Below are 27,452 nucleotides of genomic sequence, written 5' to 3'. Positions count from 1 at the left end.
GTGTCAGATAAAGGGCTAGTATCCAAAATCTACAAGGAACTCACCAAACTCCACACCCAAAAAACAAATAACCCAGTGAAGAAATGGGCAGAAGACATAAACAGACACTTCTCCAAAGAGGACATCCAGATGGCCTACAGGCACATGAAACAATGCTCAACATCACTCATCATCAAGGAAACACAAATCAAAACCACACTGAGATACCACCTCACGCCAGTCAGAGTGGCTAAAATGAACAAATCAAGAGACTATAGATGCTGGCGAGAGTGTGAAGAGACAGGCACCCTCCTACAGAATACACTTTTTAAAACTTGTCACACTCTGAATGAGGTCCAAACACTCCCCACTGCAGGCATGGAAAAATTCTGCTGGGAAATGACCTGAAGGGAAGAACAGCCAAACAGAGGAGCAAAGTTCACATATCATATGCCAGAAACATTTCCTGAAGAATTAGACCCTGGACAAGAAATGACCTCTTCTTAATAAAGCCATTACTTTCAAGAGTAGAAAACATAACAGGCTTTCCTAACACACAGAAGAAGACAGACCTAGACAAAATATCAAGATGGAGGAATACATTCCAAAAGAAAGAACAAGAAAAGGCCATGATCATGGATCTATTGAAACAGATATAAATAATATGTCTGACTCAGAATTTAAAAACAACAATCATAAGGATACCAGCTAGGCTTGAGAAAGGCATAAAATACACAAGAAAGTCCTTTCTACAGAAATAAAAGACCTAAAAACCAGTCAAGATGAAATAAAAAATGCTATAACTGACATGTGAAACCAACGGGATATAATGAGCACAAGGATGGGAGAATCAGAGGAAAGAACAAATAATGTACCATATGAAATTATGGAAAATAATGAAGCTGAAAATAAGAGGGAAAGAAAGGTATTGGATCACAAATGTATACTTGGGAACTCAGCGATTCCTTAAAGCATAATAATATTTGTATCATAGGTGCCCAGAAGAAAAACAGAGGGGAGAAAAGGGCAGAAGGTTTATTTGAAGAAATTATAACCAAAAAGTTCCCTAATCTGAGGAAGGAAACAGACATCTAAATCAAGGAAGCACAGAGAAGTCCCATCAAAATCCAAAAAAGCAGGCCAATACCAAGACATTATGTAGTTAAATTTGTAAAACATAGAGATAATGAAAAACTCCTAAAAACAGCTAGGTAAAAGATATCTCTAACATACAAGGGAAGACAAATAAGGTTAGCATCAGAACTCTCCACAGAAACTTGGCAAGCCAGAAGGAAGTGACATGATATAGACAACATGCTAAATGGGAAAAATATGCAACCAAGAATGCTCTATCATCAAGCCTGTCATTTAGAATAGAAGGAAAGATACAGAGTTTCACAGACAAACATAAAACTAAAGGAGTTCATGATCATTAAACCAGCTCTGCAGGAAATATTAAAGGGGACTCTTTGAGTGGGAAGTAAAGACTAAAAGTGACAAAGACTAGAAAGGAACAGAGAAAAACTCCAGAGACAATGACTTAACAGGTAATACAGTGGCACTAAGTCCATATCTATCAATAATCACTCTGAATATAAAGGGAGTAAATGTTCCAATCAAAAAAGATAGGGTTATCAGAATAGATAAAAACAAGATGAACTTAGATACTGCCTACAAGAGACTCATTTTTAGACCTAAAGACATCTGCAGATTGAAAGTAAGGGGATGGAAAATCATTTATCATGATAATGGAAGTCAAAATAAAGCCAGAGTAGAAATATTTTTATCCGATGAAATAAATTTTAAATCGGACCTGTACCAAGAGATGAAGAGCATTGTATCATAATAAAGGGTCTATCGAACAAGAAGATCTAACAATTATAAATATTTATGCTCCCAACTTGAAAGCACTCAAATATATAAAAGAATTGATAACAAACATAAAGAAACTAATTGATATTAATACAATAATAGTAGGGGACTTTAACATCCACTTACATCAATAGACAAATAATCTACTCAGAAAATCAAAAAGGAAACAATGGCTTTGAATGACACACTGGACCAGATAGACTTAACACATATATGCAGAACATTTCATCCTGAAGCAGCAGATTACAGATTCTTTTCAAGAGCACATTGTCCAGAAGAGATCACACACTGGGTCACAAATAAGGCCTTAACAAGTACAAAAAGACTGAGATCATACCACGCATATTTTCTGATCACAATGCTATGAAACTTGAAGTCGACTACAAGAAAAAAATGGAAAGACCAAAATACATGGAGGTTAAAGAATATCCTATTAAATAATGAATGGATCAACCAGGAAATTAAAGAAGAGATACAAAAACTACATGGAAACAAATTAAAATGAAAACATGATGGTTCAAAACCTTTTGGATGCACCAAAAGTGGTTATAAGAGGGAAGTATGTAGCAGTAGAGGTCTACTTCAAGAAGCAAAATAACTCTCAAACACACAACCTACCATCTAATACCTAAAGGAGCTAAAAAAAGAATAGGAAATGAAGCCTAAAGCCAGAAGAATGAAAATAATAAAAATTAGAGCAGAAATGAAAGAAACAGAAGCAACAACAAAAAAGAAAAAATCAATAAAACTAGGAGCTGGTTAATTTAAAGAGTTAATAAAATTGATAATCCCCTAGTCAGACTTCTCAAAAAGAAAAAATGACCCAAATAATAAAATCATGAACAAGAGAGAAAGATCTCAGCCAACACCATAGAAATAGAATTAGAATATTATGAAATATATGCCAAAAAACTGGGCAATCTGGAAGAATAGATGAATTCCTAGAAAAATATGAACTACCAAAGTGAAACAGGAATAGAATATTTGGAGAGACTCAGCCAACAAGGAAATTGAATTAAAAATTTCCCAGTAAACAAAAATCCAAGGCCAGATGGCTTCAAAGGTGAATTCTACTTAAATAAATTTAATAAGAGTTAATACCTATTCTTCTCAAATGGTTCCAAAAAATAGAAATAGAAGGAAAAAAATCTCTAAACCCATTCTATAAGGCCAGCATTACCTTGATTCCAAAACTCAAGACTCCACTAAAAAGCAGAATTTAAAAAAGCAGGTCAAATCCTTGATGAACATGGATGCAAAAATTCTCAAGAAGATTTTAGCAATTCTAATCTAACTGCACATTAAAATAATTATTCACCATAATCAAATGGGATTTATTCCTGGGCTGCAAGAGTGGTTCAATATTTATAAATCAATCAAGGCGATGTAACACATTCATAAAAGTAATGATAAAATCCATATGATCCTCTCAATAAATGCAGAAAAAGCTTTTGACAATGAGTAGCACCCATTCTTGACAAAATCCTCAATGAAGTACGGATAGAGGGTACATACCTCAACATTATAAAGGCCATATATGAAAGACTCCCAGCTAATATAATCCTCAATGAGGAAAAACAGAGCTTTTCCTTTATAGTCAGCAACAAGACACTGAGGTCCACCCTCACTATTGTTAGTACTGGAAGTCCAAGCCTCAGCCATCAGACCACAAAAAGAAATAAAAGGCAACCAGATTGGTAAGAAAGAAGTCAAATTTTCACTATTCACGATGACCTGATATTCCATGTAGAAAACCCAAAAGGTCCATGAAAGAACTGCTGTGTGAATTCAGCAAAGTTGTAGGATATAAAATCAATATACAGAAATTTGTTGCAATTCCATACATGAATAATGAAGCAGCAGAAAGAGAAATCAAGGAATCAATCCCATTGACAACTGCACCAAAAATCATAAGATACCTAGGAACAACTCTAACCAATATGGGAAAAGATCTGTACTGTGAAAACTAAAAAACACTGATGAAAGAATTTGAAGAGGACACAAAGAAATAGGAAAATCATTCCATGCTCATGGACTGGAAGAAGAAATATTGTTAAAATGTCTACATTATCCACAGGAATCTACATATTTAATACAATCCCTATCAAATACCACTGGTATTTTTCACAAGCTAGAAAAAACAATCCTGAAATTTGTATGGAACCAGAAAAGACCCCAAATAGCCAAAGCAACCTTGAAAAAGAAAAGGAAAGCTGGTGGTATCACAGTTCCTGACCTCAAGCTGTATTATACGGCTACAGTGATCAGGACACGGTGGTACTAGCACAGAAACAGACACAGAGATCAATGGAACAGAATTGAAAACCCAGAAACAGACCCATGACTATATGATCAACTAATCCTAGACAAAGCAGGAAAGTATATGCAATGCGGGGGGAAAAAATAAACTCTTCAACAAATGGTTTGGGTAAAATGAACAGCAACAAGCAGAAGAATGAAACTGGACCACTTTCTTACACCATACACAAAAATAAACTTATAATGGATGAAAGACCTAAATGTGAGACAAGAAACCATCAAAATCCTGGAGGAGAATACAGATAGCAACTTCTTTGTCCTCAACTGTAGCAACTTCTTTCTAGACACATCTTGGAGGCAAGAGAAACAAAACCAAAAATGAACTATTGGAACCTCATCAAGATAAAAACTTCTGCACAGGGAAGTAATCAATCAATAACACTAAAAGGGATTCTATGGAGTGGGAGAAGATATTTGCAACTGACCTATCCGATAAAGGGTTAGTATCCGAAATCTATAAAGAACTTTTATCAAACTCAACACTCCCCCCAAAAATCCAGTTACAGAATGGGCAAAAGATGTGAATAGACATTTTTCCAAAGACAGACAGATGGCTAACAGACACATGAAAACATGTGCAACATAAATCATTATCAGGGAAATACAAATCAAAACCACAATGCGATACCACCTCACACCTGTCAGAATGGCTGAAATGAACAACTCAGGAAACAGTAGAGGTATTGGCAAGGATGCAGAGAAAGGGAACCCTCTCACACTGTTGGAGTGAATGCAGACTGGTGCAGCCACTCTGAAAAACAGTATGGAGATTACTCAAAAAGTTAAAATACTACTGCCCGATGATCTAGCAATTTCACCACCAGGTATTTACTCAAAGCGTACAAAAAGACTAATTCAAAGGGATACATACACCTTGAAGCTTATAATTGTCAACAATAGCCAAATTATGGAAAGAGCCTAAGCACCCATTACTGATTAATGGATAAAAATGTGGTAATTACTCAGCCATAAAAAAACAAATGAAATCTTGCCATTTGCAACCTGTGGATGGAGCAAGAGTATATTATGTTAATAGAAACAAGTCAGAGAAAAACAAATGCCATATAGTTTCACTCATATGTGGAATTTATGAAACAAAATGATCATAGGAGAAAGGCAAACTATAAAAGAGACTCTTAAGCATAGAGAACAAACCAAGGGTTGCTGGAGGAGAGCTGGGTGGGAGATGGGCCAGATGGCTAGATGGTTGATGGTTATTAAGGAGGGCACTTTTTGTAATGGGCACTGGGCATTATATAAGTGATGAATCACTAAATTCTACCCCTGAAACTGAATTTGAATCATTAAAATAAAATGAAGGGGCACTCAGTCGGTTAAGCCTCCGACTTCAGCTCAGGTCATGATCTCATATTTGTGGGTTTGAGCCACATGTCAGGCTCTATACTGACCACTAGCTCAGAGCCTGGAGCCTGCTTCAGATTCTGTGTCTCCCTCTCTCTCTGTCCGTCCCCCACTCATGCTCTGTCTCAACAATAAATAAAACACTAAAAACACTAAAAAAAATTAAGTAAAATGAAAAAAAAGTCCCCACAAGGCATTAGCTAGTAAATCAGATCAAATTGTATTAAATATTAATTGGACACTGTGAACATCAAAATTAAATTGAAATAATATGTTTCATTAATAAGTGGGAAATAGAGCATTACAAATTAATTTACAAAATAGCATATGTAAAACAAAGGTATATGAACATATATGTATATGCAGGTACACATTAAAAACAGGACATGGGTATGATTTATCACCTGGTAATAAAACTATATGTGTTTTTTTATTATTATGTATTTATTTTGTCTCTTCTTTACTGTAAGTTACTGATTTTTGAAAATTATTTAAAGATCTAAATACTTCCTTTTATGACATTATGACACTTATTGAGACACCTTATGCAAAAATATCAGTGATAATGGACAAATCTGATCTTATACTTTTTACTCATATGACTTTACTCAAACTGATTACATAAACCAGAATTCTGTAATTAATAATCCTACGAATAATACTCAAGCAATTGTACACAAACATAATTTCTAAAAAATAATATTTACAAGGCTCTCCAATTGAGTAATAAAATAGCTTGTTTTAAAATGGAAACAGATTTAAGGAAAAGAGTTTGCACAATTTGAAGAGGATTCATAAATTTCCATAGCTAATTGTAGCCCAACAGATTTAGTGTAGTAGAACCCTTCCATACATACAGAGCTATATATTATTGCTAAAATTCTATACTGATTTGGAAATCAATACCATAAATATTGGTCCTCATATGTCAATGACAATTGACAACATTTTTTTATGTCCTGCTATACAATGATACATATTGTGAACAGAGTAAAATACCTGTATTGCAAACAAAAGAAGTTTCTTTTTCATATTCCCTTTGAATTTAAACATAAGACAAAGATATGATAAAATATATCAGTAATACATACCAAGGCTTTATCCATAATGATTTGTATTTTCAGAATTCTTCTCAATAGCTCAATATCTGAATTTTTCTGTAAAACAGAAGACATAAGTTAAATAAAACATTGTTTTTAATTCTTACATTTTTTTTGTAATTAACATCTACATGATATATATATATATATACACACACACAAACATACACTGAGAGGAATAGAAACACATACACAGAAAAACAGATAGATTCAGATTCATCTAGATGTAAATAACAGGAAAATAAGAGAATAAATGCCCACTGAATAAATAAGCAGGTGAGTTTCCAAATTCAAATTCTAGGAACAAATCAGAAGCTTTTACCTATATTCTTAATAATTAGAATTCTCAAAAAGTTACCAGAGAAACCATGTTTCTTTCCTCTCAAAACCTTCCTCCAAGAGACTCCCCCTGGAACCTTCAAACTAAATAAATCCCCATCAGATTTCCACCAAATGTTGCCTCTATTTTCTCAATATTTCTATTATCTATATTAACTTGTGGCTACACTCAATGGAATGCATCCATTTTAAGAATACAGTTATATGAATCAGTACTACTGTAAATATTCATGCAATAATTTCATAAGTAAGATAAAGAAAATCTTCATCATGTTCTTCAGAGTCACTTGCCCACATGGCTCAAGGCAACCAATGATCTGATTTTCCCACCACAGGGTAGAGAATTTCATATCATTGGAATCATATGAGGTATGATTTTATATCTAACTTCTTTCACTCAGCATTCACCTATGTTGTTATGATTGTTAGCTCAGTTCTTATTACTAACTGGTGCACCATTTCAGGATTACACCACAACTTTTTTATACATTTACCTGTTGACGATGTGAAAGGTGAAATAAAATGGAGTCGCTTATGTCAAGGGGGTTTAAAATGAAACTGGGACGTCATTGAGGAGGTGGGCCTTATATAACTCCTCACTAGGTGAAACCACAAATTTCTGAATTGGGTCCAAACTTAAATATTACTAGGAGTCTGCACAAGCATCTGCAAATTGCTATAGTAACAAACTTTTGTTTAGTGATAGTCTTAGCAGCCAATTATGTTTAGCCAAGTTTAGTTGTCTGCCAACAACAGCCAAAATCTTTGTAAACAACATATGCAAGCATTCCCTTTCATCTTTAAAATAAAACCTTCACAGAGTGAAGTTGGTGGCTCAGTAGGTTAAGTGAAGTGTCTAACTAAGCGTCTGACATCGGCTCAGGTCGTGATCTCTTGTAGTTCATGAGTTCAAGCCCCATGTCGGGCTCTGTGATGACAGCTCAGAGCCAGGAGTCTGCTTCAGATTCTGTGTCTCCCTGTCTCTGCCCCTCCTCTGCTCATGCTCTCTCTCTCTCTCAAAAATAAATAAACATTAAAAATTTTTAAAATAAAACTTTCACTTTTGTTCCCTAGAGGGACTTAATTAGGTTGCTACCGAGATCTGTACTCACCAAATTCCATTTCTGAGACCCCAAAATAAATGCTTTTGTTTTATTTCAGTTCTTTTCTCAGTTGACAATGATCATTTGGATATTTTAGCTGTTATAAACAAAGCTGCTATGAATATCCACATGCAGATCTTTATGCAGTTAGTTATATCTTTTATTATTCTTGGTAAATATTTAAAGATGAAATACTTGAGTTATATGATAATTGTGAGTGTGTAAATAGAAAAGCCAGATTGCTTTCTCAAGTAGTTTGATCATTCCGCATTTTCACCCAGAATAAAAGTACCAACTCTTCTTCATTTTTTGCCTATATTTGGTATTGTCTTTTCCATCATTTCCATTTACTGGTCTGTGCTGATATCTTATTGAGGTTTTAATTTGCAGTCCCCTGATTAATGTGAAACAGCTTTTCACATGTTTATAGCTCATTAATTTGGTTTCTCCTAAGCTCCCTACTAAAAATTTCATGTTTTGACACATAAGTCTATGCTCCAATTCAATTTTTAAAATAAGAGTCAAGACTCATTTTATTCCATATAGATGTCCAGTCTTCTAACAGCTTTTATTGGAGAGATCATTCTTTAACCTTTTAAAGTCCCTAGCACTTTTATGGCAAATCAATCTGCCATTAGTAATGGTTCTACTTCTGATCTATTCTGTTCCACTGATCTATATGTCTATGCTTACACCAATCATGGTATATATCTATATATTGGGGCCAGCAAAGTACAACCCAAGGTATGGCCACATGTTTTGTAAAAAATATTTTATTGGAACAAAGCCACATCCATTTGTTTATATATTGTTTATGTTGCTTTCATGCTATAAAGGTAGAATGATTTAGATATAACAGATCATATATCTCACAAGCCTTAAATAGATACTACACAGCCCTTTAAAAAGAAAAAGGTAATGTAAGTCCTCTATTTTGTTCTTCTTTTTATTTTTTAAATATTTATTTATTTTTGAGAGAGACAGAGTGCAAGTGGGGAAGGGGCAGAGAGGGAGGGAGAAACAGAATCCAAAGCAAGCTCCAGGTTCTGAACTGTCAGCACAGAGCCTGACACAGGACTCAAACTCAAGAGCCGTGAGATCATGATCTGAGCCGAAGTCGGACACTTAACCAACGGAGCCACCCAGGAGCCTCTATTCTGTTCTTCTTTTTTAAAACTGTGTGACTAGTCTAGGATCTTTGCATGTCCTTATGAATTTGAGAACCAGTTTCCACAAAAATGTTTTCTGGAATTTTGATTGGGATCACATTTAATCTACAGATCAACTGGAGGGGAAATGAACATTTTAACAACATCAATGTCTTTATTTCCTGTGACTTTTCTAGATCTCTTATATTCCTGATAGCTTTGGTAGAGTTTCTTTTTGATCCTCTATATAGGGAGTTAGGTCACTAAAAACATAAGGTTATTTTTTTCCTTTAAAAGATGTATGCCATTTATTATTCTTTTCCTTATTGTATTATTCAGAAGCTCTAGTAAAATGTTGACTGAAAGTTGAGAAGGCAGACAGCCTTGAATTATTCCTAATCTTAGGGGCTTTTTTAGTCCATTCAGGCTGTAACAAATATGCCACAGATGAGGTTACTTAAACAACAAACACTTATTTCTCACAGTTCTAGAGGCTGGGAAGTTCAAGATCAAAGCACCAGCAGAGGTGGTTCTGGTGAGAGCACTTTTCCTCGTTTGCAAATGGCCATCTTCCTTTTGTAGAGAGAGAGATCCATGTCTCTTAATTTTTAATAAAAGCATTAATCCCATCATGAGAGCCTTATACTCACCACCTAATTTAACCCCAATTATTTATCAAAGGCCTCAACCTCCTAATACCATCCTATTGGGGGTTAGAGTTTTAACATGTGAATTTGGGGAACACAGCATGCAGTCCATAAGAGGAGCAAAACATTCAATCACTTAGCATTCATTATGTTAGGTAGATACTTATAGATGTTCTTTATCAGATCTAAGAAGTTTTCTATTCCTAGTTTTTATCATGAATGGATATTGAATTTTTCCAAATGATTTTTCTGGAGCTACTGATATGGGTTTCTACATAACTATGATAAATTGTTTTATTCAATTCCTATTTTCCTGCCCTGATTTGAGTAATAATGCCTCAAAGTCCCATAGATACTATAGTCAGAATTTTTGAAAATAAGAATGTCTTTATACCAAAATGGCAACTCAACTGGGTAAAAAAACGTTGGGGTATTGTATATCTCCTAAAGAAGCTATTCTCTACCCTCTATATAGACATTATTGACTATCTTATAGCACTTAATTTTGGCAAAGGCTAAAACTAGTCCGAGTTTTTCTACCTTTGTAGGTGACTTTCTTTGATGCCAAGATTCCTGTAGAATTTTCATTATTTATGCAGCCCAACATATTAACTACATTATATCTTAGTGTTGTCAGGTTTCTTGAGAAAATATTCAAATTAAGGACTCTTCTATTCAACAAAGTTTTATTCTTTACTAATTTGGAATACTTTGGGTGCTATTTAATTCATAAATGGCAATTTTAATTATCTTGAATTTCTATTATTGGAAATTTCATATTCATACTCCATTAGCCAGGATTCCAAAGAAAAACAGAATAGGATGTTCATATATGTAAACATTTATTATAATTTATCATACTTAGATTTATTATAAGGAATTGGCTCACTTAGTTGTAGAGGCTGGCAAGTCCAAAATCTACAGAATGGGCCAGTAGGCTGGAAATCTAGGGAGAGCTGATGAATGGTACATTTCCAGTCTGAAGGCAGTTGGATGGATGATTCTGTGGGATTGTCCATCCTTTTGCCCTATTCAGGACATCAACTGATTGGATGAGGTCCATCCAAATATGGAGGGCATTTCTGTTTTACTTAAAGTACACTGATTTAGATGTTAATCTTATTCAAAAAATGCCCTGCACAAACACCCATAAAACTTGACCAACTATCTGATCAATATATCCCAGCCAAGTTGACACATAAAATTCACCATCACACATTCTTATGTTTTTCTCTACCATTGCATTCTTTTCTTTTAAACCTGACTATAATATCACATATTGGGGTTGGCCACCGTATCTATTCTGTTATTTGTTGGTCTTATTATCAATGTCTTTCATTTTTAAAATAGCTTTATTTTTCTCTTAAATTTATGTCCTGAGCACTTCCAAGGATCTTTTAAATAGACTCTATAAAGGTAGTCCATTAGAGTACTACAGACTGGGGTCTCTGGGGTCATGGTCATATCAATATGGGTTTGAATTTTAATGCTACCTGTTACTAGAGAATTTCCTAGGAAAATAATTTAAGCCCTATAAATCTGTTTCTTGATCTGAAAAGAGGGATAACAGTACCAATTGTTAGAATTGTTGAAAAAAAGACAGGATATGTGTAAAGTTCTTAAAACAATATGTAGCACCTATGAGGCAGGACATGAATATAAACTAGCAGTTTTTTCATTCACTTTGGATTCTGTGTTTTTCAACCTTACATTTTATACTTCTATTTCACATGCTCCATGGTATTCTTTTCCAATTATTATTATTTTACAGTATATATAGTTCTTTCAAGTCAAACCATTCTTAAACAAAGGGTGGGGATTAGTGACTTTTATTATATTTTTGTTTTTTATAAGAAATGGCCAATTATCCAAGAATGTTTGTTCCCTTCTCCAAGAGAAGAGATGTCTATGAGACACCTGTCTAGGCTCAACTCTGGGGATGGGGATGCACACACACACACACACACACACACACACACACACACACACTTCTCCCTTTCCTCTTGACTAAATTCAAATAACCTAGTGGGGGACTTTTAGGCGTCCTGAGTCAAAGCTAGGAAGGGAATCAACTAGGAGAGTTTTATCCACTTTGGTATTTTCATGAGCATGACATAAACTTGTTAAGCCACTGAGAATGCTTATAGAATTTTTCCCATCTTTTCATCTTGTTGAAAGTTCATGATATTTGGCAACTGTTGTTTATGAATTTGGTTGTGATTGCTTCTGATTACTATCTTCAATCAGGATGAGATTAGGGTCTCTTTGTTTATGCTTAATTATTTGTTTTATTTGGGGGGAAAGAACATTTCATGTTAGGAGGAAAAGAAATAGTTTCAATTTTTAAAAATCTCAGTTATGTAGTTCTGGCTTGGTACAGAATTACAGACTGGAAAGTACTTTGCCTCACTTTAAGTAATTGTGGTATTATCTTTCAACTTCCAGTGTTGCTGCTGAGAAATTTCATGCTATTCTGCATCTTGATTATATAAGAAACCGGATTTTTAAAATATCAGTTCAGAAACTCACCTTAAATGATTCTGAGTATTTTTCTTGGATTATTTTGTAATTTATTCAACTCAATTCCCTCTCTTTATTCATACTGTAACTCCTATTGTTTCACTTGAATTTTTATTTTATTTTAAATTTCTTCTTCTCAAATTTCCCTGTCATTTGTCTTTATACTTTGCTTTTTGTGTGATTTCTGAAATTTTATTTTGTGAACTTCTTATTGAGGTTTCTCTTTTTTTCATTTTTATTATCATGATTTTCAATTTCTAAGAACTATTACTTATATGCTGAATGTAATTTTCTAAATAGCCCTCCATTCTTAAATTTGTGGATGAAATATTTCCCCTTACTCCTCTGAGGATATTGCCATTTTGTTTTCTTCCCTCTCTGTATTCTTTGGTGCCTCAAACTTTAAAAACTTGATTTTTCTCATGTCTCTATCTTCCATATTAAATTGTTTCATCATATGTCTAGGGCACCTTCATATTAGCAACTGAGTGTTTAACAGGTTATTCCCACATCTCTATGACCATATATGGAGTTTACAGGCTACTGTCTTCAGAGAAAGCAATATGTCTGGGTTGTTGGCAGGGAAAATCCTGTCAACAATATTACTTTAGATTCTTTTGGCTACTTTAATTCCTTCCTGAAGAGGGGTCTTCCAATATACTGTTTAGAATGCGTAAGCTTGGTTCCCAATATCCAAAGTACCAAGTTTAATTTAAACACACCAGTTTCAGCATGGTATTCCTCTTCTATTGGGAAACACAACAGAACATCTGTGTATGTGTGGTATCCCCATTTCAGAGACTGCCCAAAGAAAATAGCTCTCAATTGGCTGTCAGTCTCCAACTGATTAGAACAGGAAAACCAAGTTTGCTAAATACTTATACAACTTATCTTCAACCAACTATCTTCTTCAGCCCGTCTTTAAAATCACTTTGTAAGGTAACTGGACATGCAATTCCAAAAATATTTGAATAGTACTTCAGTACCATCAAGTATACGGTATACGATAGTATATAGCCTATCCCAATTACCAGTTTAGAATTCAGCTTTTTGGGCACTAAATCAGCTACCTACTATTCAATGTCTATTGTTATTACTCCTCTCCTGTTCTCTTTGTGTTTGTATATTTATGCCAACTTATAAGTCCCTTTTCATTAGTGGGTTTTTAAAAGGGGGAAGGAGGGGTAAATGTATGTGTTTAATATTCTTTTAATAGACCTTTATAGTATTTTGTTTGGTTTCTCTTCTACTTTTCAACTCTGGATTATAATGAAGGCATTTACTTTGTTTATAAGTTTATTTGTGTTTACTTTCACGAATGTTAAAATATGCTTAAAATGGAAACTTTTCCGTTATTTTTTTCTTTTCTTTAATTGAAGATATTCACTTTCTTTTTTTGTGGTCATAAAAGCATTAGTCATGTGAAAACATGTTTAACTAAACCTACAGATTTAAACCTATTAAATTCAGGATGAAAAGCAACTGCCAAGTTTTCATAAAAGATATAAAATTCACGAATATACACAAATACTCATTTACCTCCATTCTTGCAATGACATCCCTGGCTCTGAAATGCTTGTCTCTAATTTACTTCATTATTACATTTTGTTTTGTACCCAGACTTTCCATAATTACTTCCAATTACCTTGCCCCACTACATTAGAAAATATGGTGAGCAAATAATAATAGTAGTAGTGATTTTTATTGATCACCTTTTTGTCTACACATTATGCTAAGTAATTTCCATTTATAAATGTATTTAGTCTTTGAAATAATGGTATGAGTTAGATATTATTTTTATTATTGGATCTTTTACAGATAAGTTTACAGATAGGTTATGTAGTAACATAACCTTGAGCAAGTATGTTCAAGTTTTTGTGGCTAACATGGACAGACTTGTAATTCAAACCAAGACAATGGGAAGGTATGTTATCTCTATCTCTGTCTTATTGTTGATTCCCTGGAGGAGGTCTTTTTCCAAACTTATGTCCATCTCTTTGGGTCTTCCTCTGCCATGGAAGAATATTCATGGAATTCTTTAAAGTTTTTTAATTTACTTATGTGACAGTGCTCTATTTCAGTGGCAAAATATGTCTTCAATTGTATCCAGTGTTGTCTTAAAACATGCAGATGGTTTCCAGAGCTGGGTTAAAGTTTAGGGTCATCTCTATATATGATTATATTTTATAATTTTTATGAGTTTCTAAAATGGCAGTTTTGTTAATCTGTATATGTGCCAATATCTTTGACAAAATAAATGCAAGTAAATAAAGCAACAATGAGATGGAGTTTATCATAAATTCAGTTCAAGTGTCATTCATTACTATCTTGTTTTGCTTCTCTTTAATGTGATATCTAATTGTGATGAGAATATGTTGACAGAGATTCATTAATTTAACAACTGATGATGAAATACAAAGTTGTACAAACATTCATGAGGAAGTTATATACATATATATATATATCACAAAGCCAGGTGACTGGGTGGCTCAGCCGGTTAAGCATCCAACTCTTGATTTTAGCTCAGGTCATGATCTCACAGTCCCTTAGCTTGAGCCCTACACTGCGGTTGTGCTGACAATGCAGAGCCTGCCTGGGATCCTTTCTCCCCTCTCTCTCTGCCCACCCCCTGCTTGCGCATGAGAACTCTCTCTCAAAATAAATAAATAAAAATGAAAAAAATACAATATGTGACATAATTTTGTCACATACATATTTTAAGTTTCTATATATGTATATGTATATATAATAGAATGTAATATAACATATAACATATGCAAAAGGGTACCCATTGAAATGATTGCAGTGGATTCCACAACTTCATTTGCCTCTAGAAAATGGCATATGGCCCATTATTATTTTCCTTACATATGTGTCTGTTTCATATTTTAATAGATGTTAACCAATTTATTTAATTTAAAATAATAATAAATGTAATACAATTTAATGATAAGTAAAAATGTACGTTATCCTTTTAATAGCAAAAAGGAAATTTCAAAGGATAATGCATATTTTTACTTATCATTAAATAATATTACATTTAAGATGCACATGCACCCCAATGTTTATGGCAGAGATATCCACAATAGCCAACTAGTGGAAAGAGTCCAAATGTCCACTGACTGACGAATAGATAAAGAAGCTGTGATATATAACATACAATGGAATACTAGTGGGAGATCAAAAAGAAGGAAATCTTGCCATTTGCAACAATGTGGACGGAACTAGAGTGTATCATGTTAAGCAAAATAAGTCAGTCAGAGAAAGACAAATATCCTATGATTTCACTCATATGTGGAATTTAAGAAACACAACAGATGAATCTAGAGGAAGAAAAGGAAAAATAAGATAAAAACAGAGAGGGAGGCAAACCATAAGAAAGTCTTAAATACAGAAAACAAACTGAGGGTTGCTGGCTGGGCGTTGGGTTGGGGGATGGCCTACTGGGTGATGGGCATTAAGGAGGGCACTTGTTGGGATGAGCACTGGGGGTTACATGTAAGTGGTGAAGCACTGGGTTCTACCCCTGAAGCCAATATTGCAGTATTAGTTAACTAACTTGAATTAAAAAAATTTTTTAATCTATGTATTTATAAATTTACATTTATAACTAGATACATGAAAACAATTGGAACAAATACCCCAATATTCCAAAGCAGCATCTCTAGACAATGAGATTTAGGACAATTCCTTGCCACCTTTCCACTTTTAAATTTTTTAGCAAAATTTTCTAACAAAATAACACTATGTTTAAAAAATTGTATTGGCAAGGAAAATTCTGACAAAGAAATAATCAGCAAATATGTGTAACACTATATTAGTAGAATGTTAATTCAATAACAATGCAAATATGTATTTATACATGCCTGCAACTAGGAAAATGTGAGAATTTTTATTTTAAATTACGTGTTTATATCTATTAAATTTCCTATATATCATATATCTAAACATAAAACTATATTTAAGATAAATATCTTACAACAAAAAATTTCAATATAATCAACATCAGTTTAAATTTGTTTTCCAAATGTAACACATTCCAATGTGAATAAATTTATCAAAGACAACACAAGTGGAGATCACATGTAAGTGGTTACTTACTTCCGATTTCACAAGTATCTGGTAGGACTGATCTACCACTTGAGCCGTGGGATAATTTTCTTGTAAAGGGGAAAAATCGACTTTAGTTTTCTTTATTTGATAAAGTATATGCTCATACGCAGCCGCAGATTCCAGTGGTTCAAGGCCATAACTGACGCTCTCCAACTGCAACAATCCCCTAAATATTTAAACACATAAAAAAAAAGATTACCCACTGAGAAATGTAAATCAACATTAAATTTTTAAAAATTTAGAAATTTAACAGTAGTCCTGGTGGTCTAGTATCTAGGAATTATCTCTTATACTTGGATAAACTTTCAAACACAATTTTATAGCTTCTCTCTATTATGTTATTTGGAGTCATAGTGGTTCTAGTGTGGCTAAGAAATTTGATATTCTTAAAACTAGTGGAAGCTCTTTCTGCATAAGTACTATAACTGCAAGCCTGAAAGAGTGATAAAGAGAATAGGAAAAATGATTAAAAAAAAAAAAGAGAGAGAGAGAGAAGGATGAAGAGAAAGTATATGAGAAGAAATACAATCAAAATCCCTATTTTCTTTGTCTTCACTCTATCCTTCAAGATGTTTCTAAAAGTTAAAAGATCACACAAGATTTGGGGGGCTCCTACATTACTCAGTCAGTTAAGGGCCCCGGCTTCAGCCCAGGTCATGATCTCACAGTTCAGCTCTGTGCTGACAGCTCAGAGCCTGGAGCCTGCTTCAGATTCTGTATTTCCCTCTCTCTCTGCTCCTCCCCTCCTCACAATCTGTCTCTTGCTGTCTCTCAAAAATAAACTTTAAAGAAATTTAAAAAAAAAGATCAGACAAGAGTTTCAATCATGTTCATCTCTAGAAAATACCATTACCTGAGTCCAGAACAAGTGCTAAGTGTCACAACTGATTTTGGAACCTCTGCAGCATATCCTTGATAAAGGCAATGGCCCTAAAGAGGAATATATGAAGATACATTCATGAATGATTGGTGTTTTTTTAAGTTTTTATTTAAATTCAGTTAGTTAACACTTATTGTAATATTAGCTTCAGGTGCACAACTCAGTGATTCAATACTTCCATACAACATCCAGTGTTCATCACAACAATGCATGAATGATTTGTAAAGTTTTTGGTTTATCCTTACTTCCTAGACATCATCAAACATTCAGATTTAGCCATCACCATAATATTATCCACCAGATACTCCGTTACCTGTAATCTCTTCCTTTTAACCCTTATTGCCTAAGAATAATCATGACTCTTATCCTTCCCCAAATAATTCTTGCTATAATTATAAATTTTTGGCAACTTTCTTAACTGCATCTTTTCATTCTAAGTCACGTTTCTTTAATGTATAGTTTATACATAAATTTATGTAATTCACAGCATTAATTTGACATCAAATCTGCACATTTCACTTATTTTTTAAATATCCCAAAAGTATCTTAAATGATATTTCTTTATTTTTATTTCTTTTTAATATCTCACCATGTTAATGATCTTATTCCAAGCTCACCACTCCATGGACTTTCACAGCATTAGTTTTCCCATGTTCTCCCCTAATACTGTCTTTCTGTGTATATTCCCTTCTCTTCCTTTAAAATTCTAGTGATATCTAAAATCAGTTCTGTTCCTTTGCTAATGCTGTATTATGAAAACTTTAGTATGATCACATTCTTTTCTATGAATGTTTATGTTACTGTTATACATTACTAGCTGCCATATGTATTATTTCCATTAGTTCCAGATAGGAACTTTCCTCACTGAGGGGCAGTGGTACAGGTAATACCTCTTACCACCACAGGCTGCAATAGCAGAGGTCCAGTACAGCAAGAAGAACAAAGCACAACCTTATAACCTTAAATGCTACCAGAAAGCTTAACTGTCACTCAAACAACACACACTACATCTAAACTTAAACTAGTGACTGCCTTCAAAAATAGAAGACTTAAACACCAAGGACACAAGTAAAAATCACCCACTAAAATAAATAAATAAATAAATAAATAAATAAATAAATAAATAACAAAAAATACACAACAAAAATGAGAAAGAACAACCAACTGATGCCAATACTGATATGAGCCACATGTTGGAACTATCAGACAAGATTTAAAGCAGCCATGGAAAACTGCGTCAATGAACAATTATAAATTATCTTGAAATAAATGACAGAATAAAAATAAATATAAAAAAGCAAATAAAGTATTAGGATAGGCTCAAAAGTAAAGTGGAGGTGACAAGGGTTAGAATCTGTGAACTTGAGGACAGATGAGTAGAATTTATCCAATATATAAAACAGAAAAATGAGCTAAGAAAATCATAGAGCTTCAAATAAGCTGTGGAACAATAACACGTCTAAAATACATATCAGAATCCAAGAAAGAAAACAGAAAGAATTGAGGTTAAAAAGTACTCAGAGAAATAAAGGTTGAAATTCTGGTCAGAAACCTAGAGTAGGAAGCCCTGAACCCTCGATCATGTAACAAATACACCAATTCAGCAATAATTCATGGACAATTTCTCCTTATGATTAATCAGAAACTAATTGAAGGGCTTATGCACACTCTAAGAGAATGCACAATCAGACCCATTAAAGTCAGTATGGAGATTTGGCAAACCTTACATCAGCGACACTGCCCAGAGAACCGCCATATAGTCACAAAGAGACCCTCTGGCTCCCAGCTTGAACAGGGAAGGAAAAGGTTTTTCACATGTCAAGTGCTGCCCCAATTTTTCTGAATGTGCTACCAAAAGAACCGTGTCACCAATCTTAGATTCCTGATGAGGTTGGCACAGCTAGCCACCCAGGGAAAAATAAAGGTGGTGACTTGGGCTAGTTACACATAATTGATTTGCAACACCCACACTCAGCAAGAATAAGTGAATGAAAATTCTAGCTTCCTGCTTTTCACTAGAGAAGGAAAAAGTTGATCCAGGAAAAAGCAGTGCCCTACTTCACCAAAACTTCTCATAGAATTAGCATCTGTCTCATCAATCCTGGAACACTGATATATCCGGTACAATCTAGTTGCCTGCTGGAGACCACAGAGAGCAGCTTGGAATGGTAGATACCTTTGATTCTCCTTCCTGCCCAGCACAGAGACAGCAGGACAAAAATAAGTGGCCTGCTTCTACCTGAAGAAAGAAAAAGTTAATAGAGGCCTCCAAAATCAACCATGATGCTGATTTGGGGAGTCCACATCTGCACTAGGCCAGTTGGTGAAGACTAGGAGAGGTGACTGCTTTGACTATGAGCCCACAACCAAACATAAGAGTCAAGTACAATGAAGAATCAGGAAAAAAGAAAATGTTTCAAGGAACAAGATAAGTCTCCAGAATTTGACTCTATCAAAATGAACTTAAATGATTTACTTTATGGAGAATTAAAAGGAACTCTCAGACACAAACTTCCAACCACAAAATAAGTAATGGGGATGTAATGTAGAGTACAGTGACTACAGTTAATTATACTATATTGCCTATTTGAATGTTGCTAAGAGAATAGATCTTAAAATTCAGTAACTGTACAGTGATGGATATTAACTAGAACAACTGTGGTAATCATTTGACAATATATACAAACACTGAATCATGTTGAACATCTGAACCTGAAATAATGTTAATGCTGATTATACCTCAATAAAAAATAGATATGCACTGAGGTCAAGAGAACAATGCATGAACAAAGTAAGAATTTTTTCTTCTTTTTTAAAAATATGATTTATTGTCATATTGGCTAACATAAAATGTGTAAAGTGTGCTCTTGGCTTTTTGGGGTAGATTTCCTTGGTTCATCGCTTACATACAATACCCAGTGCTCATCCCAACAAATGCCCTCCTCAATGTCCATCACCCATTTTCCCCTCTCTTCCACCCCCGCCTCCATCCTGTTTGTTCTCTGTATTTAAGAGTCTTTTATGGTTTGCCTCCCTCCCTTTCTGTTTGTTACTATTTTTCCCCTTTCCTACCCCCATGGTCCTCAGTTAAGTTTCTCAAGATCCACATTATGAGTGAAAACATATGATATCTGTCCTTATCTGACTGACTTATTTCACTGAGCCTAATACCTTCCAGTTCCATCCACATTGCTGCAAATGACATGATTTCATTCTTTCTTATTGTCAAATAGTATTCCATTGTATATATAAACCACATCTTTTTCCATTCATCAGTTGATGGATGGATAATTCCATAATTTGGCTATGGTTGAAAGTGCTGCTATAAACATTGGGGTACATGTGCCCCTATGCATCAGCACTGCTGTATCCCTTGGAAAAATTCCTAGTAGTGCTTTTGCTGGGTTGTAAGGTAGTTCTAATTTTTTGAGGAACCTCCACACTGTTTTCCAGAGCAGCTGCCAGGGAAATTGGAGAGCAACATGCAAAAGAATGAAATTAGATCACGTTCTTACACTGTACACAAAAAACTCAAAATGGCTGAAGGACCTGAATGTGAGACAGAAAACCATCAAAACCCTAGAGGAGAAGGCAGGAAACATCCTTTTCGGGTGCGGAGTCTGGTGAGTTCCTTGTAGATTTTGAAGCAATGCTCAGCATCACTCATCATCAGGAAAACACAAATCAAAACCACACTGAGATACCACCTCACGCCAGTTAGAGTGGCTAAAATGAACAAATCATGAGACTATAGATGCTAGGGATTTACCCAAGGGATACAGAAGTGCTGATGCATAGGAACACATGTACCCCAATGTTCATAGTAGCACTTTCAACAATAGCCAAATCATGGAAAGAACCTAAATATCCATCAACTGATGAGAGGATCAAGAAGATGTGGTATATATGTATACAATGGAGTATTACATGGCAATAGAAAGAATGCAATCTGGCCATTTGTAGCAATGTGGATGGAACTTAAGGGTGTCATGCTAAGTGAATTAAGTCAGGCAGAATAGGACATATACCAATTATTTTCATTCATAAGTGCGACAGGAGAAACTTAGCAGAGGACCATGGGGGAGGGGAATGGGGAAAAATAGTTGGGGAGAGGGAGAGAGGTAAACCAGGAAAGACTCTTAAATACTGAGAACTGAGGGCTGATGGTGGGGAGAGGAGATGGAGGGGTGATGGACCTGGAGGAGGGCACTTGTCAGGATGAGCACTGGGTGTTACATGGAAACTAACTTGACAATAAACTATAAAAGGAAAAAAAAGAAAAAAATTAAATAAAATAGTTAAAGACTAGATAAGGTAAAGTGTGAGATCACGTAGATCTGGTGTTTCTTTGTGGAAATGTGGTTATTTAGCAATCCAATTTCTTAAATAGATTTCAAGTGATTGAGATTTTCTATTATTTCTCCCCTCAATTTTGGTAAGTTGCCCTTTTCTGCAAAGTTGTCCATTTCATCTAAATTACCACATTTACTGACAAAAAGCTTTCATAATCTTCCAAAATATCATTTTATTTTCTATATAACTAATCGTGTTTCCCTTCATCCCTAATATCGATGGAATTTGTTTTTGTCCTAGAAGAGTCTTACTAAGGGTTCTAGTGTTTATTAGTCCTTGTAAAGAACCAAATTCTAGTTTTTAATTTTTTCTATTCTTTTTCATTTTTCTATCTCATTGATTTCTACCCTCACCTGAGTTATTTCCTTGATCTACTCTTTTTTAACTCTTTATAGAGTTTTGTGTTTAGTATTGGAAGGCAATTAATTTAATGGCAACCTTCCTTAATCCTCTTGTTGTTGAGTTTTAGGTCTTGAGTAGGAAACAAGGATGAGTATCTTTTAGTCTAGAGCTTGATTTCTCCTCCTAAGAATTAACCTTTCTGGTTTCAGCTGAATGTCTAGGTATCAGCAAAGTCACCCTACTCTGTCCAGGCTGAAAATCCAAAATCTCCTAGCACGGTTTGACCATTAGTATTATCTCCATTTACTCTCTGCCCTTCAGAAGAGTTTTATCCAGCACATAGGCAGCCAAATCTTTAGTCAGGACATAAGGACAACTCCCCCACATCTCAGAAAACCACACATATGATGGCCCCCCTTCTCTGGTCCTGTGTCATGTCAGTTAAAGCTATTTCAGCAGGACTGAACTCCAAAATCATCGAGTTCTGCTTGGTTCCACCTCCCAGTGCTCTGGTTCAGACTTTATCCTCAAAGGGCCAAGTTGAATGTGACTCGCCTTCTGGACTTTCTTTTCTCTCAGAGGAAACAAAATCCTTATCATCCTATTGTCAAATGTCTCAAAATAGGAGTCTCATGTATTTTGTTCTGCTTTCTGCTTGCAGATGGTGAAAAAGATAATGTTGTACTAATTATTTTTAATAACATTATCTCTCAATTCCACTATAGCAATAAAATCTGACCCTTCACTTGCATTGACTTCTTCCCAATCATCTGTTCTCACAAAATAAATATGTCACGGACTAAAGCTAACTTTGTCACATACTTAAAAATTTCTTGACTCCTATTGGCAACACAAACTCTTATGTTTCACATGTGAACCTATTCAGATTCTGTACCCAATACGCTTCTGCATCCTCACTTTCCCTTTCTATAAGGCAGTTCTTTCTATAAGGTCTTTCCACAAATTCCCACCACTTCCTCCACTGCTCAGGTCCTATAAAATCTCAATTAAAATGACTCTGTGTTCAGGGTTTCTTATTCTTAGCTCCTTAACCCATTTTCTGTCTAAGACCTCTAAACTTGTCATAGTTTAAGGGACTTGTTTGGATACGAGATTCCTGAGTTCCAAATTTGAAAAGTAGTTGTTCTATTCAAGCCTTCATAGTAATTTCTACATTATATTTGGGCTTCTAATCTGCTTGCCCAATAATTTTGTGGTGTAGAAAGCATTTTTTTTTCTTTCCACCAATGGCACTTTAAGGATATTTTAGAAAATGTAAATCTACATAACATAAAGGAAAACTTACCTTTATAAATGAAGAATCTAGGTACAGTGTTCCTGATTCGTTGTATGCATACACGAGGAAATGAGGGTCTAAAAATGACCTAATTCAACCAAAGTTAATGACACTGTAATAGTACCATAAACACAAACAAAATCATGAAATTAAGCATAGTTTACATTCAATTTTACAGTTTCAAATATCCAAAAATTAAATTGACCCATCTCTCCATTATCTCATTTGCCTTCTGACAGTATTTTTGTATCTAAGAAAACATAATGAGTAGCATAATCAGAGATCACTAAGGACACCATAATGACATAGATTTATTTATGTGTAATATAACCAGGACTTCCAGGTTTCCACAACAAATTTTCTTTAAGATCCAACCATCAATAAATCTCATGGCTTAAATATATTTGCTAACAAGTAACCATGGATTGATAAGAAACAAAAACATATGGTTTTTCTGATAGTTTTCATGAAATTATGCTGTGGCAAGAACAACTCCAGAATTCTCAATGCCTTAAAATTACAGTGAATGTTCTTCACATGTTTATTATAAGGTCAACTCCACACTATCTTTATTCTGGAACCTGGGAAAAGACATACCTCCTACCCAGGGGAACATGCCTTTCTTGTAGCAGAAGAGGAAAATAAATTGTAGAAGCACACAACAATTCTTAAATCCTTTGTTTAGCAGAAGATAGACAAACGTCACATAAATGGTACCCATGTGGAATCCTCTTACAGAGAAGACAGTGATTCTTATGGAACAATCTGACACCATTATTTATTGCCCAGGGGACTGGGGTTTCTCAAGGATTCCAAATATCAAGGGGCAGCTCAAGGCCAGATTCAAAGAAGGACTAGAGCATTCACAGAGTGCACATTTTCACCACTACTTCCCCTTTCAGACAGGTTCCCTTTTCCTCAATTCAAATAACAAAACCAGGGAGCTTCCTAGGGGAAACAAAACCCTGATATTTATCATCTCATACTACACATATATTCAAGGACATGCCAAATGGCATGGGTTGGTTTAAATGCACCTAGAACATGAATTCTGGCACAAGGGCAGAGCATCATTTTAGTAACTCAGCATGTAAATGAAGGTGGTGGAAATGAAAATCCAGAATAAATTTCCCAGGAAAAGGAAAGTCAACAGATTTCTAACAAGCAAAATTAAAAGAAGATATTTGCAAATGACATATCAGATAAAGGGTTAAAATCCAAAATCTATAAAGAACTTAACAAACTCAACTAATAACCCAAAACCAAAATAATCCAGTGAAGAAATGGGCAGAAGACTTGAATAGACACTTTTCCAGAGAAGACATCCAGATGGCTAACAGACACATGAAAGGATGCTCAACCTCACTCATCATCAGAGAAATACAAATCACCACTTCAATGAGATATCACCTCACACCTGTCAGAATGGTAAAAATTAACAACTCAGGCAACAACAGATGTTAGCAAAAATGTGGAGAAAGGGGAACCCTTTTGCACTGTTGGTGGGAATGCATACTGGTCTGAAAAACAGTATGGAGATTCCTCAAAAAATTAAAAATAGAACTGCCCTATGACCCATCAATTGCATTACTAGGAATTTTCCAAATGATACAAAAATGCTGATTCAAAGGTCCACATGCACCCCAATATTTATAGCAGCGCTATCAACAATAGCCAAAGTATGGAAAGAGCCCAAATGTCCATTGACTAATGAATAAAGAATAAATGTGGTATATACACAATGAAATACATCTGGTGATGAAAAAGAATGAAATCTTGCCATTTGCAGCAATGTGGATGGAACTAGAGTGTACCATGCTAAGCGACATAAGTCGGTAAGAGAAAGACAAATATTGTATGATTTCACTCATATGTGGAATTTAAGAAACACAACAGATGACCATAGGGTAAGGGAAGGAAAAATAAGATAAAAACGGAGAGGGAGGCAAAGCATAAGAGACTTAAAAAATTTTTTTAATATGTATTTATTTTTGAAAGAAAGAGAGAAAAACCGAGCATTAGCATGAGAGGGGCAGAAAGAGAGCGAGACACAGAATCTGAAGTAGACTTCTGGCCTGAGCTGTCAGCACAGAGCCCAATGCAGGGTCCAAACTGACAAACTGTGAGATCATGACCTGAGCCAAAGTCAGAGGCTTAACCAACTAAGCCACCCAGGTGCCTCCATAAGAGAGTCTTAAATATGAAGAACAGACTGAGGGATCCCGGAGGGGAGGTGGAGGGAGGGGAATGGGCCAAATGGGCGATAGGCCTTCAGGAGACACTTGTTGGGATGACCACTGGGTGTTATATGTAAGTGATGAAGCACTGGGTTCTACCCCTGAAGCCAATTTGTTAATTAACTTGAATTTAAATAAATAAATTAATTAACCTTTTTTTAAAAAGGATAAAAGTTTAGTTCACAAGTTTATTCCTCCTGGGTATAAAAGTATACGTTTGCTTCTACACAAAACAACAAAAGTCTGCCTTAGTGAAATACTAATGACCATTCAATGGAAAACAACATCCAATGTAAGGAAGATGAACAACAAAAGGAAGAAGACACAACTTAAAAGCAAATTCCTAATAAAGTTGAATGAAGAAATTGACTAAAGAAAATGATGATTATTTAAAGAAAAGTGAACAAGTTAAAAAGTTAATAAGCTTTCAAAGCATATCATTTTAAGAAAAAAAAGACAAACTACAATGATGATGACAGTTAAAAATAAGTAATTTAATAAATGTGTCAAAGAGAATTTGTGTGCTGAGAACAGAATTAGAGGCCTCGTCAGTAAAGAGAACAAATTTTGCTAGTAAAAAACACAGGAAAACCTATACTGTAAAGGATGGATGCATAAGACTGAGGATAAAATGATATATTTCCACAACATTCTTTAAAATGCCCAGTGATTTAAAACTAAAATGAAAAATTAAGGGATTTATTCAATTATAAGAACAAAACAGACATTTGCAGATATGAACAGGTTCAGAAAGCATTCCACCTGAAGAAAATATCCTGAAACTAGTCTAATTAAATAATAGTTACATTAGCATAAAATTACAATAAAGGGAAAAATAAAGAGAGACCAGTAATAAAACTTGGAAAATGCAGTACAGTTGTTAAGAAACTGAAAGCACTGGCTTTACATCTTAAATATAAAAAGAGGTTTTTTTAATGCCTTAGGAATATTATAATATAAATTCAGGATGTGAGTGACACAATGTAGGAATCTGAGAACTTATAAAAGAAAATATGAGCATAATGGTCATACAAGTATTTCATTTTTACAGCAACAAATCCCACAAACAAAGGAAGAAGACAATCCATAGGCCGGATAGCATGTTTGCAACATACAGAACACATAAAGAGTTAATATCTACGGGAAACAAAACTTCTCACAAATTGATCATGGGAAAAAAAAAAACCAGAAAGAAAAGCAGAAGGATAATCCATAGATTGAAAATAAATAACCCGAAACAAATGAATAAAAATGACAATAAAATAACATTTCTTATGCATTAACAAAAATAAGTGAGTGAAGATATACTCATGTTATTGAGAATGTAGAGAACAGAAATGTTTTTGAATTACTGGTGTGAGTAAAAATTGATATAAACCGTTTGAAGTAAAAATTAGTAGCATATAGCATTCTTGACAATTATATCATTTATTGCCCTTCAGTTTCACTAGAGCTCAGAACATCATGGCCTAAGATATTCACCATACAGCTTTTCTTGCTATAAATATATAGGTTAATAAATAACAAATGAGATATACTCATTCAATGGCTACATATGTATTTATAATCAATAAGCCCATTCTGCACAAATCTGTGTGAATGACTCTCAAATAAAAATATTATGCAAAATTTTGCCCCGAAAGCACAGCTTCAAAAGTAGAACCACATGCAATAACATAGTATCTGTTGCTCACACTATGGGTCAAGTGTGAGTAGCCTTAGTAGTTCTGCTGATGGTGGCCGGGCTTGCCCAGTGGTCCGGATTCAGCTGAATGTCGGCTGACATAGAGGTGATGAGGGCACCTGGGCTGTGCTCCACCTGTGTCCATCTTCCAGCAAGC

General features: G+C 34.6%; 1 protein-coding gene across 1 annotated transcript in view; it reads right to left on the bottom strand.

The window, feature by feature from the left end:
- The window catches only part of LOC115300731 (A disintegrin and metallopeptidase domain 3-like), a 79,809-nt gene that overhangs the window by 45,110 nt on the left and 7,247 nt on the right, over positions 1-27,452 (bottom strand). The window contains exons 3-6 of the mRNA XM_029950242.1: positions 23,384-23,462; positions 17,356-17,432; positions 16,491-16,668; positions 6,624-6,689 (exon numbers count right to left, since the gene is read on the bottom strand). Coding sequence (XP_029806102.1) covers positions 6,624-6,689; positions 16,491-16,668; positions 17,356-17,432; positions 23,384-23,462 — 400 coding nt within the window. The remainder of the gene's footprint in view (positions 1-6,623; positions 6,690-16,490; positions 16,669-17,355; positions 17,433-23,383; positions 23,463-27,452) is intronic.

Source organism: Suricata suricatta, chromosome 1 (genome assembly GCF_006229205.1).
Source record: "Suricata suricatta isolate VVHF042 chromosome 1, meerkat_22Aug2017_6uvM2_HiC, whole genome shotgun sequence".
Lineage (NCBI taxonomy): Eukaryota > Metazoa > Chordata > Mammalia > Carnivora > Herpestidae > Suricata > Suricata suricatta.
Note: the sequence above shows the minus strand (reverse complement) of the source record. Positions and strands in the feature narration are given on the sequence as shown.